Source organism: Falco rusticolus, unplaced genomic scaffold (assembly GCF_015220075.1).
Source record: "Falco rusticolus isolate bFalRus1 unplaced genomic scaffold, bFalRus1.pri scaffold_222_arrow_ctg1, whole genome shotgun sequence".
NCBI classification, from domain to species: domain Eukaryota; kingdom Metazoa; phylum Chordata; class Aves; order Falconiformes; family Falconidae; genus Falco; species Falco rusticolus.
The window spans coordinates 4,240-19,979 of record NW_023618217.1 but is presented as its reverse complement, the minus strand read 5'-3'; the positions used below and the strand labels follow the sequence as shown (position 1 = coordinate 19,979).

Here is a 15,740-nt window from a genome sequence, read left to right as displayed (position 1 = left end):
GCCAACTGTGGCAAGAGCTATGGGACTTGTGTGTAACCAGTGACAGTAGGAAAGTGGCTCCATTTACATTTAGAGTTGCAATGGAGTTGGGTATCACTGAGCCACTAAGGATGACAGAGCTGACCATGCAGCAAATGTTCCTCGTAGCGACTGGGGTGTACAACAAGCAAAGGAAACGACTGATGCTTAGGACATCTTGGGGCACCTGGGGCAGCTTCCCCTGGGTATCCAGGGAACATGGCACTGAGCAGAGCCCTGTGTCCCACCCGATTACTGCCTTGCTTCCTTCACCGTGACCCAAGGATTTGCACCAGGACACCCTGCCGTGTGCCCCCACCCTGTTATTTGCCCCAACTTTGCACACTCACACAGCTGAGCTCTACACTGGTGCTTTACTCTCTGGGGAACTTGATAGATATCTTCACTACACAAGCCCCTTAAATTACAGAGATGTGACACAGGAGTCCAGCTGCACCATCCTGGATGCAAACGTACAAAAGCCTCTGGGTCAGGCAGGCTGGGTTCATTCCTTTGAGGAAGTGGAGTGCATGCAAACATTCTAGGAGAAACACAATTGTGACATTAAAAGTGCTAAATGCACAGGATGTTCCAGAGATGACCAGGAAATGCCTTGTGAGGAGATTCAGGCAGTTCAGTGCTGCTGAGAGACACCTGACTGCATCAGCTTCTTCAGTGCGTCCTTCAGCTCCTGGTTCCTCATGCTGTAGATGAGGGGGTTCACTGCTGGAGGCACCACCAAGTACAGAACTGCCACCACCAGGTCCAGGGATGGGGAGGAGATGGAGGGGGGCTTCAGGTGGGCAAACATGCCAGTGCTGAGAAAGGGAGATCACGGCCAGGTGAGGGAGGCACGTGGAAAAGGCTTTGTGCCGTCCCTGCTCAGAGGGGATCCTCAGCACAGCCCTGAAGATCTGCACATAGGACAGAACAATGAAAACAAAACAGCCAAAGAATAAAGAGGCACCAGACACAATAAGCCCCACTTCCCTGAGGTAGGTGTGTGAGCAGGAGAGCTTGAGGATCTGTGGGATTTCACAGAAGACCTGTCCCAGGGCATTGCCTTGGCAGAGCGGCAGTGACAGTGTATTGGCCGTGTGCAGCGCAGCATAGAGAAACCCACTGGCCCAGGCAGCTGCTGCCATGTGGACACAAGCTCTGCTGCCCAGCAGGGTCCCGTAGTGCAGGGGCTGGCAGATGGCCACGTAGCGGTCATAGGCCATGACGGTGAGGAGAGAACACTCCGCTGAAAGGAAAAAGACAATCAGGAAGAGCTGTGCAGCACATCCTGAGTAGGAGATGTCCCTGGTGTCCCAGAGGGAGTTGGCCATGGCTTTGGGGAGAGTGGTGGAGATGGAGCCCAGGTCGATGAGAGAGAGGTTGAGGAGGAAGAAGTACATGGGGGTGTGCAGGTGGTGGTCGCAGACTATGGTGGTGATGATGAGGCCATTGGCCATGAGGGCAGCCAGGTAGATGCCCAGGGAGAGCCAGAAGTGCAAGAGCTGCAGCTCCCGCGTGTCTGCCAATGCCAGGAGGAGGAACTGGGAGATGGAGCTGCTGTTGGACATCTGCTGCCTCTGGGCATGGGAACCTGCTCAAGGAGGAAAAGTAGTGACAAGTCAGGCAATTCTTCTGTTAAGGCAAGTGAAAGCCGTTTCTCCTAGATGCACCCCCGCTGCCCCATGTCCCCCCCTCTGCCGTTCCTAGGAGAGCTCCCTTCCGAGCCGTGGCTGGAGCTGTGCTGAGTGCTGGCCGAGTGTGCTGTGAGGAGCAGGGGCTGTGCCCGCTGGCTGCCCAGCAGTGAGCCCTGCTCTGCAGCAGGGGCTTCATGGGAACCGTGGGGGCAGGGGCCAGTCCTGGCCTTGCACTGGCTCAGCCCAAACTGCTCCCAGCGCAGAAGGGCCTGTCAGCATCGGCTCTGCCCGTGCTGAGCAACGGCCATGGCCAGAGTCAGGTCAGGAGGGCTTTGTGCTGTGCTCAGGGAGAGCAGAGTGAGTGCTGAGAGGCAAGGGCACTGTCTGTGCCTGAGGGCAGAGGCAGGGACTCTGCTCTCTCCATCCCTCTCCTTCCCAGCTGCCCGGCAATTGCTCCTTTCTTAGATGGAGAGTGATCACACTGCCATGTTACCCTGACAAGCAGCCAGGCACTGCTGAGAGCAGAGGGATCCACTGCAGAGAACAGAATGCCTCATCCCTTACCGAAGGCTCAGCACCACACTGCTATCCAAGGACACCCAGGGCTCACTGTGTGCCCTGGCAGGCACATACAGCTTGGGTGGACACCCGAAGTAGGTAGTCAAGTGTCTTGACCATGGCAAGTTCTTGCAGGAGACTCAGCTCCTTCCCCAGCCTCACAGACTGCATTGCCCACAGCATCATCGGTTAGGGGAAAGCTGGGACACCTCCTTGCTGAGGACATGTCTGCACAGGAGGACCCACAAGGTCTGCGCCTGAGCCGGCAGCTGAAACCCCTCTTGCCAGAGAGCCTGTCTGCAATGCCAATAGCATCTGAGCAAGGCCAGGAGAGAGACAAAGGGACACTCGGGAACTCCTTCCCCTTCCCCAGCCCGGCACACCACCTCCCACACAGCAGCAGTGCAGGGCAGTCACCCTCAGGCTGTGCTCAGCGAGAAATGGCACCGTGGCAGCAGGAGAGATGCACTTCATCCCTTCTGCTGCTCTGCTGGACCAGGAGCTGTTGAAACACATGGAACCAACGGTCTAAAGGCTGTGCTGGGTGGGAGAGGAGAGCAGAGGTGTGTTGCTCAGGGAAGGCACCTGCACGGCAGACCATGGCCAGGAGGTGCCCCTATCTGCCCTGCATCAGGGTCCCCCTCAGCATCTCCCCCCCTCCCTGCCCAGGGCTCTGCTGCCTGCAGCTGTCCCTGCCAGCAGCTCTTTCTCTGGCCCCAGGGCTCTTCCCTGCCAGCGCTCACAGAGCCCAGCTCAGCCCCTCTGTGCTTTTGATTGTGTCCTTGACCATGGACATCCCGTGAGGCAGGGACACTTTGAAAATCATTGGTCTGTTTCTCTATTGCCTCACCACAGGGATGACTTTCAACAGTGCTGGCTAACTGGGGAGGTCCAAGAAGGCTGAATGTTAGTCACGTGCTGCCCACCTACAAGAAGGGTAGGAGGGAGGTTCGGGATAACCAGGAGGTCAGGACCAGCCAGCATGGATGTATGAAAGGCAGGTCCTTCGTGAGGAATCTGATCTCCTGCTGGGACAAGATGACCTGCCTAGTGGATGAGGGAAAGGCTGTGGATGCTGTCTACCTGGACCTTAGGAAAGCCTTTTGGCTGCATCTCCCACTGCATTCTCCTGGAGAAACTGGCTGCTCATGGCTTCGGTGGGTGTTCTCCACGCTGGTTTTGAGCTGGCTGGACAGCCAAGGCCCCAAGAGGGGGAGTAAATGGAGTGAATTCAGGTGACGACAGGCCCATAAGGAGTGGTGTTCCCCAGGGCTCAGTGTTGGGGCCAGTCCTGCTTCAGAACTTTATTAATGATCTGGCTTGAGTGCACCCTCAGTGAGTTTGCATACAACACCAAATTGGGTGGCAGTGTTGATCTCCATGAGGGCAGTAAACCTCTGCAGAGGGATCTGCACGGGTTGGATCATTTGGATGAGTCCAGTTGTATGAAGTTCAACCAGGAGAAGTGCCAGTTCTGTACGTGGGTCACAACAGCCCCCCACAACGCTACAGGCTTGGGCCAGAGTGGCTGGAAGGCAGCCTGGTGGGGAAGTACCCTGAGGGTGCAGGTTGGCAGATGGTTGAGCATGAGCCAGCAGTGTGCCCGGGTGGCCAAGAAGGCCCATATCATCGTGTCTGCTATCAGAAACAGTGTGGCCAGCAGGACCAGGGCAGTGATGGACCCCCTGTACTCGGCACTGCTGAAGCCACACCTTGAACACTGTGTTTCCATTTTGGGCCCCTCACTTCAACAGTAATGTTGAGGTGGTTTAGTATGTCCAGAGAAGGGCAACAAAGGTGGTGAAGGGTCTGGAGCCCTGCACTGTTGAAGAGCACCTGAGGGGACTTAGGTTGTACAGTGTGGAGAAGAGGAACCACAGGGGGGATCTTTCTGCCTGAAAGGATGTTGTAGACTTGAAAGGTTGGGTTGTAGACCTGAAAGGTGGGGTAGGTCTCTTCTCCCAGGTAAGAAGTGACAGAACAAGAGGAATATGCCTCAATTTACACCAAGAGAGCTTTAGATTGGATATGAGGAAAAACATCTTCACTGCAAGGATGGTCAGGCATTGGAACAGGCTGTCCAGGGAGCTGGTGGAATCACCAGCCCTGGAGGTGTTTCAAAAGTACATAGATGCAGTGCTTCGGGACATGATTTAGTGATGGGATTGGCCGTCCTGTGGTAACGGTTGGATTTGATTATCATTAAGGTCTTTTTCAACCTAAATGATTCTCTGTTCCTATGCTTCTATGATATTGCAAGCCTAGCTAGACCAGTTACTGAGCAAGTTGCTCTAGCTGACCCTGCCTCAGTTGGAGGGCTGGATTCGATGATCTCCAGCGGTCAGTCCAACCTGGAAAAAAAAGCCATATATATGAAAGATCATATATCATGTGTATGTCAACACAACTACGGAAGTTCATGTGAAGAATGTTTCTCCACTCAAATGGCTTGTGGGAAATGCATTTGAAAAATCTGAAAGAAACAAGGCTGCTTTTCTGTGGCCAGGTCATGGGTTAGAATGAGGGTGACAGAGGGGTGTGTTATGAGGAGGACAGCTGATTCTCAGGAACTCCTCATGCAGGAGGACATGCCTGGCTGTGAAGGGGCCTGTGAGGTCAGTTCTGTCTCTGGAGGTGACAGGCCGGCAACAGGAACATGGCTGGGACAGTCCCTCTGCCAAGGTACCGCATAGGACCCATCCAGGAGAAGGGCTGGGGTACAGGCTGTCATGTCCATTTTGCCTGTGGACATGAGAGGACAGCAGCAGGCATGTGGCTTGGTCACGTCTCTGGGAGAAGCTAAAAGGCCAGCAGCAGCCATGTGGTTTAGAAGACCATGTGGAGGTGACTTCACTTTTTTGAGGGGAAAGACCACCAAAAATAGCTATTGAGTTATGTTCCCTGCTTGGAAGGCAGTTCCTGAGGTGGTAAAGCTTTCCTGGGTAGTGGGAAAATAGAGGAGAGGGGAAAAGATTTCACAAAGTGTAATGTTGCAAATGGAGAGTGGCTATTGGGAGGAAGAACTGTCACTGCAAGGGTCCTGCTGCGGTGCCAGAGCTCAGCCAGAGGGAGCCTGGATCAGCCCATGGCTTTGTGTTTCAAGGAACAGCCGGTGAGAGTGGAGGTACCTCAGCGAAGGTATGGCAATGTTGGGGTGAGAGCAAGGCAGGGCAGCGAGATGGTGCCTACAGCCTGCAGGGCAACAGGGGCAGGGCTCCAACCATGTAGGACAGCCTGTGGTGGAGAGGGCAGAGGGCACTGTCAAGGCTGGAAGGCACCAGTAGAACCCAGGTCTGTGTCCCCTTGGCTGTGGCAGCTGTCTCTGCCTCTGAGGGTCATGTCAAGACATGATGTCCTCACGGCACGGGGGCATCGTTGCCTCCTTGCAGCCCCATGGGGAAGCTGGAAGTTGCTGTGCCATTGCTGTCCTTCACTGGGCATTGGATGCCCACCTTCCATGGTCCCCAGGAAGAGCCCTGAGCCCTCTGTGAGGGACAGCACCAACCTCCCCACAGGCTGCAGGTCACGGCTTGGCCTTTCTGCTTCATCAAGCAAGCCAAGGCTTTGCTCAGCAGCAGAGCTGCCTGCACAGCGCCTTTGCCTTCCTGCACTCACAGCCCCCAAGGACGGGCTCTAACAAGGCCATGGGGAGGCTTTCTCAGCCATGGCCCTCAGTGGGGCCCATTAACGCTTCCAGGGACTGTGGGCTTTGCTCCGGACTTGGTGATCTTGAGAGGTTTCTTCAGGCTCCTCTGAACACCTGAAGTCCAGAGCACCACAGACACCCTGGGCTCATGACGAGGGAGAACGCCCTGACGAGCCCTGTCTCTTCCATCAGGGACATCTGGTCTTCAAGTTTGGCTCCTACACTTAATGAGATAAGTTTCAGCTGTACAGTGAAAGAGAAAGGCAGGTAATGAGCACTTTGGGGAAAGGATAGAAGGCTTTTCCAATTACTATTGATGCACAGTGTCTCCTGAGGAGGTGCGGACAAGTAGGAAAAGCAGTCCCTGGAGCTAATCACTGCGTGGACAGCCTTGCTCCCCAGCTCTCCAGCCTCAATATTTTTGTCTTCAGCCCCATGAGACTTACATCACTTTACATCAGATCTTCAACCAACTCTGCAGCTGAATATAGCAAATTCTTGGCTAGTAATTATTGCCTGCTTTTCCTTAGAGAACAGGGTGTAAGCAGGAATAAAAGAGGGATTAATTATCGTGTGTGTGTGTGGGGGGGGGAGTGGGATAGAAATTAATAAATAAAAAATACATTTCTCAGCTGTATAATTGTTAGTTCAAGCAAATCCCCATGAGGTCTATTGCCACTACTGAAGAGTTGCCCATAGGGAATATTAGAGACACTACTGAAAGACAGTCCAAATTTTCCTCTCTGAACCTTAAAGCACAAGCTACATAGGTAAAATGGATTGGAGCGATCAAAGAGAAAGAGGAGAAAGGTATCTGGAGATGAACTTCTTAATCCATAGCTGTAAATCAGGAAACCAAGACGTCAGGCTATTCCAAATGTCTTCAATTTCATAGAAGGTGCAAACTTTCTGGAACTCACGACAAATAATAGGATGTGTCCAAATTTTTTTTACACATATATCTGTAGAATTTCTCCCACTTTGATCTACGTATATGCAACAACTGGTATTAAGAACAGCACAGACTGTGCCTTCAGACGCCACCTTCATATCTAACGCCATTCCATTTTGCACAGCTATAGGGGCTATTTCTCACACTTCTTCCTGCAAAGCCTTCATGGCACCTGCAGGGTCCTTGGCCATCTCTTCCATTGCTGTGCATCTCTTTATCACTGCCTTCTCCAATTCAGGAACCGCTGACCAAGGAGTAACCGAGGCCACAAGCAGGCTGATGATCTGGGCTATCATTATGACACCCATTACATCTGAGAAGCTCATAGGAGGCACGTGGCCATGAAGGCGAGTTTGAGGTCCCTGGAGTCTCCAGTTTCCTTGGGGGATTGGCCATCAGCAGCCCAGCTGGTTATGGCTGCAGTAAGAAAGGCACTTGGACTCTGAGACAAAGTGTCATTTCAATTGGCCTTGGCTAGAGCCAACTCTCTACACACAGAGACAATCGTGTCAGCTGTATGCCGTCCCTTCCGAGGCCGGGAACACGGAGTTTCCAGCGTTGGGAGAGCGGTGCAGCAAGTTGTGCAGATCCTGCCTGCAGAAGGGTTATCCCACACTGCTCCTGTCAGCTCTTGAAGTGTTTTCTGCCAGGGAAACCCATTCTAGTCATCACTTCTCGTGTTCTAAGAGGAGATGTTCACTTGGGAGTTGGTAACTGCAGCCTCAGACAAAGGTAAGGGCGTGCGGTTGGCCATTCACCAGCAGCTTCCTGCAGATTTCTTCTTCCAATATGGCTTGTTCTGCAACCCAGGGACACACTCAGCACAGCTCAGCCTGAAGGCCAAGAGGTACATGGAGCACAGCACAGGCCTGCTCAGGTTTTCTGTGACACTCATCACTAACTCCTCCATGTGCAAAGGGCTTCTGCTCAGATTCTCTCAACCTCCTGATGAAGGTTAGAAGGAGAACGACATCTCCTTTAGACCGCTAGAGAAAGGGAACTTTACTTGAAGGCCTTGGTTGAAGGGAAACTGGAAGATGATCTGCAGGAGCGGGCTGGAAATCAGGACCATGCGTGGCAATCAGTTAGCTGAAGGGAATGTGCTCGAGCTTGTAGGTCACTAACCCTGGGAAGACAAGGAGTGTGAATAGACACAAAAACTAACATGATGAGCCATGCTGAGAGAGCACAGGGGAGTGGGGGACGGATGCCGTGAAGGAAGGGTAACACCTTGCTGTTAATTGCTGGTAGTTAACCACCAGTCGGGGATTGCCTAGTATGCAAGGCTTAGCTTCAGGAACCAATCTGTTTAAAACGCGCAGCTTCAGGAACCAACTGTTTAAAACGTGCAGCTTCAAGAACCAATCTTTTTAAAACGCGCAGCTTCTGAAAGTGTATATAAACTCGTGCTTCTGTACAATAAATTGGCATTTGCTTGTATCACCCTGCGTCCCGTCTCTCCATCGCAGCAATGATCCCTGACCAACATGGCACAAATGCTTTGCTGGACTTGTTTTGAACAAAAGACAAGGCAGGAATGGTGAAAAATGTGGACAGCACCTTTCTGTCAAGTATGGGTGACACTGGTAAAGTAGAATTCAAGAGCAAGTCAACAAGACAAACTGTAGCAGGGCTGAGTAGAGAGGAAAGACCACCTCCACCAACCCTGCACCGCGGCTCTGCTGGAGCTCTGGCTGCAGAGGGGGTGGCTCACGCCTCGGGACCCCCAGCCCTGAGGGCAGAGGCTTTGCTGGGGGGAGAGCAGGCCAGGGGGATGCCTCAGAGAAAGGGGTCTGCACTGCACATGGTCAGAGAGAGCTTTCTGATTCTCCCTTCAACAACAATTCTGTCTGAAGTTTCCTATCAGTCCTTGCAATATCCTGGATGTCAGGAGACTTTCCTTGTGGGAGGTATCTCCCTGTGCCAGGTCTTTCCCTGTCAGTGCTCACAGACCACATCTCTGCCTCTGTGCACTGGCCCCCCACAAACGTGCCTCTCTGAAGGGCACTGGCTGGGCACAGGGTCCTGCCCGCAGGGGGAAAAGGGCAGCTCAGAACGACCCTGATGGCTCCAGCAAAGGTGCTGCTGCTGCTGTTCATAGGCGGAGGAGTGGCTGAGGGCACTTCAGGAGGCTCCTGGCAGACCTCCTCATCACTCAGAGTTACAGCTGGCAGTCTCAGGGACATCTTCAAACTCGAGCTCTCCATTAACATTTCCGCCTTCCCTCTCCTGCCCCCAACAACAGAAAACTGAAAACACAGATTGAGGAGAGCCCTGGATTTATCATAGCAATCCCTGCGCTGACCTTCGATACAAAAAGTCTCATCCAGACATATTCTGAGGGTAACCTATAGTTGTAAGCAGCGCTCACCCTTGCGGCACACTCTCAACAGCAGAGAGATCCTTCCCTATCAGGGCTCAGTCCATACGCCCCCCAGAGCGCACGGGAGCCCCCGGCAGGCTGAGAGCTGCCCCTGGCAGGCGGCAGAGCCCCTGCCCCAGCACACAGCCCCCTGGGCTGCAGGGACCCTGCTGGCAAGGACAGCCCTGGGCACCCCTGCCTGCACAGCCACCTTCACAGCCCTGCAGCCGGCCCTGGCACAAGGCAGCCCACATGCCCTGGCCCTCCCACGCTGCAGCAGGGAAGCCCTGCTCTGCAGCACACTGGCCTCCTCCACAGCAAAAGGCTCCCACACGGTCCCACAGGCTGGGGGGGCCCCAGCTGCTGCAGACCCGGCTAGGAACTGCAGAGGCATTGCCCTGCAGCCACACACTTACCGGCTCCAGGGCTCTGCAGATTTCTCCAGCAGGGAGCTCTCAGCAGCCCCCCACCAAGGGCTGCTTTTGAGCTCTCCCTGCCTCCCTCCTCTGCCCCTCTGGGCTCCCTCCAGCTGTCCCTGGGGCTGCAGGGGAACCTGCTGGGCAGCAGGATGAGGCAATCCCTCACGGGCCTTGCCTCTCCTGGGGGGACACACTTATTTCCAGCAGTGGCAATTCCCTTACTAGAAAAAGTTTTCTGCAGGAGTATCAACTTTTGTTAACCCATTACTAGAGAGGACACCAGGAAGACTGCAGCAAAGGATCTAAATACTCCTTAAGAAACCTGTATCTGTGTCTGCTTCTGGTGGATTTACAGTCAGGAGTTGGTTTTACAGACAGGAGCAGGTTTTACAGAGAGGATGTCTTCAGAGCTTCAGTAAGCCCTGCAGAGCCCATTTCAGCACTTCATTGCACAGTCCGAGGGCTCAAGACTCAGCTCTCCTTTGCCCAGGCCATGTCTCTGCTCTGAAGCAAAGCCTTTGCACCCCCGGGCTCGGGGACACTGGGTACCAGGTTGCCTGGGAACCAGAAGGACAGACCACCTCCCCTCACTGGGCACTCACCCACAGGCAATCCTCTTGCCTCACAGACCTCACTCTGTTCCACCGGAGGGCAGCAAAAATGCTCTGCTTTTCTGACATCTGAAAATACTCAACAGGAGAGATGGGGGGGAGCTGTGAAAAAAACTAAAGCTCTCTTACAATGCCTTCACCCTTCCCGTTCCTTAGCACTGGCGCTGCAGACGCTGACCAGCCCTTCTGCGTTGGCACTGGTTTCAGAGGACAAAGTTAAACACCAGGACTGGTCCCTGCCCCCACCCACTGCTGCAGAGTGGGGCTGGCTGGTCAAGAGCCCGTGGGCAGATGCCCTGCTCTTCATCACCCACACGGCCAGCACCAAGCAGGGCTGCAGCCACACAGCTGCAGGAAGGTCTCCGAGAAAAGAGAGGGATGTCTGTGTGTGACGGGGGGATGGTCTGTGGGAAATGGCTTTGATTTTGCTTGCAGAAGTCTCCCCTAAATTATCACTGTCTTTTTCTCCTGTGACAGGACCATATGCCCAGAGGCAGCACATGTCCAACAGCAGCTCCATCACCCAGTTCCTCCTCCTGGCATTGGCAGACACGCGGGAGCTGCAGCTCTTGCACTTCTGGCTCTCCCTGGGCATCTACCTGGCTGCCCTCATGGCCAACGGACTCATCATCACTGCTGTAGTATGTGACCACCACCTGCACACCCCCATGTACTTCTTCCTCCTCAACCTCTCCCTCCTCGACCTGGGCTCCATCTCCACCACTCTCCCCAAAGCCATGGCCAACTCCCTCTGGGACACCAGGGACATCTCCTACTCAGGATGTGCTGCACAGCTCTTCCTGATTGTCTTTTTCCTTTCAGCAGAGTGTTCTCTCCTCACCGTCATGGCCTATGACCGCTACGTGGCCATCTGCCAGCCCCTGCACTACGGGACCCTGCTGGGCAGCAGAGCTTGTGTCCACATGGCAGCAGCTGCCTGGGCCAGTGGGTTTCTCTATGCTGCGCTGCACACGGCCAATACACTGTCACTGCCGCTCTGCCAAGGCAATGCCCTGGGACAGGTCTTCTGTGAAATCCCACAGATCCTCAAGCTCTCCTGCTCACACACCTACCTCAGGGAAGTGGGGCTTCTTCTGTGTGGTGCTTGTGTAGCTTTTCTTTGGATGTTTTGTTTTCATTGTTCTGTCCTACGTTCAGATCTTCAGGGCTGTGCTGAGGATCCCCTCTGAGCAGGGACGGCACAAAGCCTTTTCCACGTGCCTCCCTCACCTGGCCGTGGTCTCCCTCTTTCTCAGCACTGCCATGTTTGCCCACCTGAAGCCCCCCTCCATCTCCTCCCCATCCCTGGACCTGGTGGCGTCAGTTCTGTACTCAGTGGTGCCTCCAGCAGTGAACCCCCTCATCTACAGCATGAGGAACCAGGAGCTGAAGGACGCACTGAAGAAGCTGATGCAGTCAGGTGTCTCTCAGCAGCACTGAACTGCCTGAATCTCCTCACAAGGCATTTCCTGGTCATCTCTGGAACATCCTGTGCATTTAGCGCTTTTAATGTCACAATTGTGTTTCTCCTAGAATGTTTGCATGCACTCCACTTTCTCAATAGCATGAACCCAGCCTGCCTGACCAGCCTGGCTTTTGTACGTTTGCATCCAGGATGGTGCAGCTGGACTCCTGTGTCACATCTCTGTAATTTAAGGGGCTTGTGTAGTGGAGACATCTATCAACTTCCCAGGAGAGTAAAGCACCAGTGTAGAGCTCAGCTGTGTGAGTGTGCAAAGTTGGGGCAAATAACAGGGTGGGGGCACGCGGCAGGGTGTCCTGGTGCAAATCCTTGGGTCACGGTGAAGGAAGCAAGGCAGTGATCGGGTGGGACACTGTCACAACGGAGGGAAGACACAGTCACTCAATATGAGTGATCAGCAGACTTCGTTTATTGTCTCTTACAGTCACCTTTTATGCCTTCTTATAATTAGCTCATACATATTACAAAAGTTAAGCTCATTATTGGTTAGTTGCCTAAATACCAAGTCCGCCCCTAGTTTCTCTTCTGTAGTTATCTGTTCCCACCTGCAACATTCTTTTCCCACCGAAATCTTCCTGTTATTGTGTAACAAGGACAGCCAAAGACAGTGTATTTTGCTTTACTTCAGATAAGCTGAGAGCGATGTGCATTTTTGTCCAGCCAGCTGGACTATGTCTGTGTGACCCTTTTCAGCTAGCCAGTTATCCACAGGACACAGGGCTCTGCTCAGTGCCATGTTCCCTGGATACCCAGGGGAAGCTGCCCCAGGTGCCCCAAGATGTCCTAAGCATCAGTCGTTTCCTTTGCTTGTTGTACACCCCAGTCGCTACGAGGAACATTTGCTGCATGGTCAGCTCTGTCATCCTTAGTGGCTCAGTGATACCCAACTCCATTGCAACTCTAAATGTAAATGGAGCCACTTTCCTACTGTCACTGGTTACACACAAGTCCCATAGCTCTTGCCACAGTTGGCCACTCAGCCAAGGCTGTGGTCAGACACCTCCAGCCAGATCATGTCCTCACGGCTTTGCTTTGACAAATAGTGAAGTAAACCACTGACTGTAGTAATCCCACCAACTGGCCTGGGTCCAGTCTTTCACTCTAGATGTTATCTCAAATAAACCCCAGTTTCTCAGCCTCTCCTTGTCCATAACATGATCCAGGTCCCAACCATCCTTCTGGCTTCTGCAGGACTTGCTCCATTCTGGCAGGGTCTTTCTTGTGCGGGGGAGCCCCACTGTGGGCTCAGCAGTCCTGATGTGGTCCTGTGGAGGGTTAACCATGGCCAGCACCCAGCCAGCCCCACAGCTGCTCATCCGCTCCCCTGACTCAACAGGAAAAAAGCAGAAATTATACCAGCAATGTTCATGGGTCATGGCCAAAATGTGTCATATTAAAATTCAATTTAATTTATTGCCAATTAAAAAATACATGGATTTTGAGAAACCAGGACTGAAACATAAAGACCATTCCCCTGACAGTTTCTCCAAGGGCCAAATTACTCCATTGTTCCCAATTCATCTACACACCAACACCCTGAGAGGTGCAAGGGTGCTGCGATGGAGAGACAGGACACTGCTTGATGCAAGCAAATGTTGATTTATTGTATACAATCATGAGTTTATATATGTTACCAGAGGCCGCGTGCTTTAAACAGATTGGTTCCTTAAGCTAAGCATTACATACCAGGCAATCCCTGTTTGGTTAACTACAAACAAAGGACACTTTAAGTAAGTTTTTACACTCATCAATTAACAACAAAGTGTTACTTCTCCCTGGCTCCATCTGTTCCTCATCTCCTTACCTTTTCTCGGCCTGACTCATCTTGTTGGTTGTCATCTATTCACCCTCCTTATCCTCCCAGGGTTTGTGGCCTACAAGCTGGAGCACGTTCCTTTCAGCTAACTGATTGTTACTTATGGTCCTGATTTCCAGGCCCCCTCCTACATCTCCCCCTTCTTGTTTTTGAGCAATCCAAATCCCGTTTGTTTTAAACATGCATTCGATCAAGTTACTCATCACTCCTTGTAAGCGTTGAAACAAACAAGGAACACATAATACTACAACCAACAATACTGTCAATACCATCAATGCTCCTTTGATTATGGTTTGTAACCAGCCCCCTAACCCAAGGCTTGAAAGCCAGTCAGAAAAAGGATCATGTCCTTCAGTAACATGCTTCATATTCTTGCGCAGTGCTGCTAATTTCTGAGCTATGCTTTTTGAGTGATCAGACAAATTCATACAACACATTCCTTAACGATGTTCACTACAGGCTACTCTCTACTGTTCGTGCTGATTCCTTATCTTCTACAGGTGACATCACATTCCTCCTTTGTTCTGTCTCATCCTAGTTTCTTCTCATACTCCCTCAAAGTTATTTAACTCTTTGCTGCAGGATTTCAGCTGCACATTGTCAAAGCAAGGCCAAAGCTGCACTTTATCTATGTCAAAACAACCCACTGTCTCTGTTCTGTACAATTCTACAATTCCCCCTTTTTGTTTTTGAACAGCTAGTACCAGGTTTGCCGTGTTCTGCGGGGCCCTTGCAAACATGACAGCAACCAAGGCAATAGCAAACAAACAATACTGCCAACTGAGTGAATGGATGCCAAAAAGGCTGACATTTTCTCAGATTTTGATAACATGTTGCTGCAGTGGGGCGCCTAAAATCCACACAGCATGTACCATCAAAATCCTCACAGCCATGTCCTTGAGCCAACAACAAAAGCCAATAGTTGCTCTGTTTTGTATGTCATAGTGGCAAATGTGACTCAGATTCTTAACTGCCTACCAAACAAGGTGATTTAACTCTTTGATGCTTTCCCTGCTGTTACTCTGGATAAGAGAAGAACCGCTGCAATACATTCCCATCATAGCCTCCTACTACATTAGCATCTACAGAAAGACAACTATCGACATTCCAAGTGCAAACAATATCAACTTCTTTTGGATTAACATTACACAGAGGTAATCAATTGTCCCAAATATCAAGGCTTTCAGTAAGATTCTTCATTCCCCACATACATTCACTTTTTTGCAACAATGTCCGCAAGTCAGTTTCAAGGAAGGGCACACCAAAGAAGGACTGGTTCAGTCAAAAAGTTCAAAACATAGCATGCTTTCTCTGAACGTGCCTCTGGGGTCATTCCCTTCATTCCCTCTTTTTTTTATGTAACCAGAGAGACTTTCCCATAACAGAGAAGCCCTTATTTACATCTCTGAGCCTGGACACAAACCGCAGCTGCATGCACCACCAGGCTCAGGGCAGAAATCATTCAGCAGTTACATAGCTGTATATCACTACACGCATGCAGACACCTATTTATCACTAGATAACCATGTTTATCTTTCCTACTCTCCTTCACAATACCCAGCTGTTCTCTCATCTCTTGTTAGGTCAAACATTCTCATTTTCCTCTCCTATATCTCTCTCCAGACATTCTCTATCCTCCTCTTTTTTGCTTGTTAATTGCGACAAGGCAAAGGTTGTGTGTAGCTGGGTGACCATGACCTGATTTATGTTACAATCAACTAAACACTGAATACAGGAAAAAAAGGCATGGGAGACATAAGGCAAACATCAATAAGGTGGTTAAAGATAATGATAATAAATCCTGTAATACTTTTGAGTCATGGCCCAAAGTTTCCCAGCCACGAGAAGAGACCAACGGCATCCCGCCCCTGGCTCTGCTGCAGATTTTTGTTTAAGGCTTTTAAGTATTGTATGCTTTAGTGGATTGATTCAGAGTGGTCACTCAGATTCACATAGCACATCCTATCAAAGTCTTCACACTCGTGTCCCTGTTTTAATACTAAAAGTTAATAGCAACTCGGTTCTGTAGCAAGATATGATGGAGAGAATCAACATCTGTTAAGAAGCCAAAAAAAAAAAAAAAAAGAAAAAAAAAATAGTATTTGTGGTATTACTTTTTTTAGCAAGCTAGCAGCCTAATTTACTAAGCAAGTTAAGAGTGTGTACTATTCTACAGAAGAGATTAGAGAAGCAAAAAAATGTGTTATGCTGCATTGCAGAGCACAACCTGAGAGTTACAGT

The 15,740-nt window shown here is 51.4% G+C and overlaps 1 protein-coding gene and 1 pseudogene across 1 annotated transcript; one reads left to right on the top strand and one right to left on the bottom strand.

Moving 5' to 3' along the window:
* Window positions 1-652: 652 nt before the first annotated feature.
* On the bottom strand, window positions 653-1,598 carry LOC119142081 (olfactory receptor 14C36-like). The gene is given in 2 exon segments (XM_037374792.1): window positions 653-845; window positions 847-1,598. Coding segments are annotated over 2 exon segments (933 nt in total). The 5' UTR covers window positions 1,587-1,598.
* Window positions 1,599-10,345: 8,747 nt separating this feature from the next.
* On the top strand, window positions 10,346-11,640 carry LOC119142080 (annotated as a pseudogene).
* The last annotated feature ends 4,100 nt before the right edge of the window (window positions 11,641-15,740 follow it).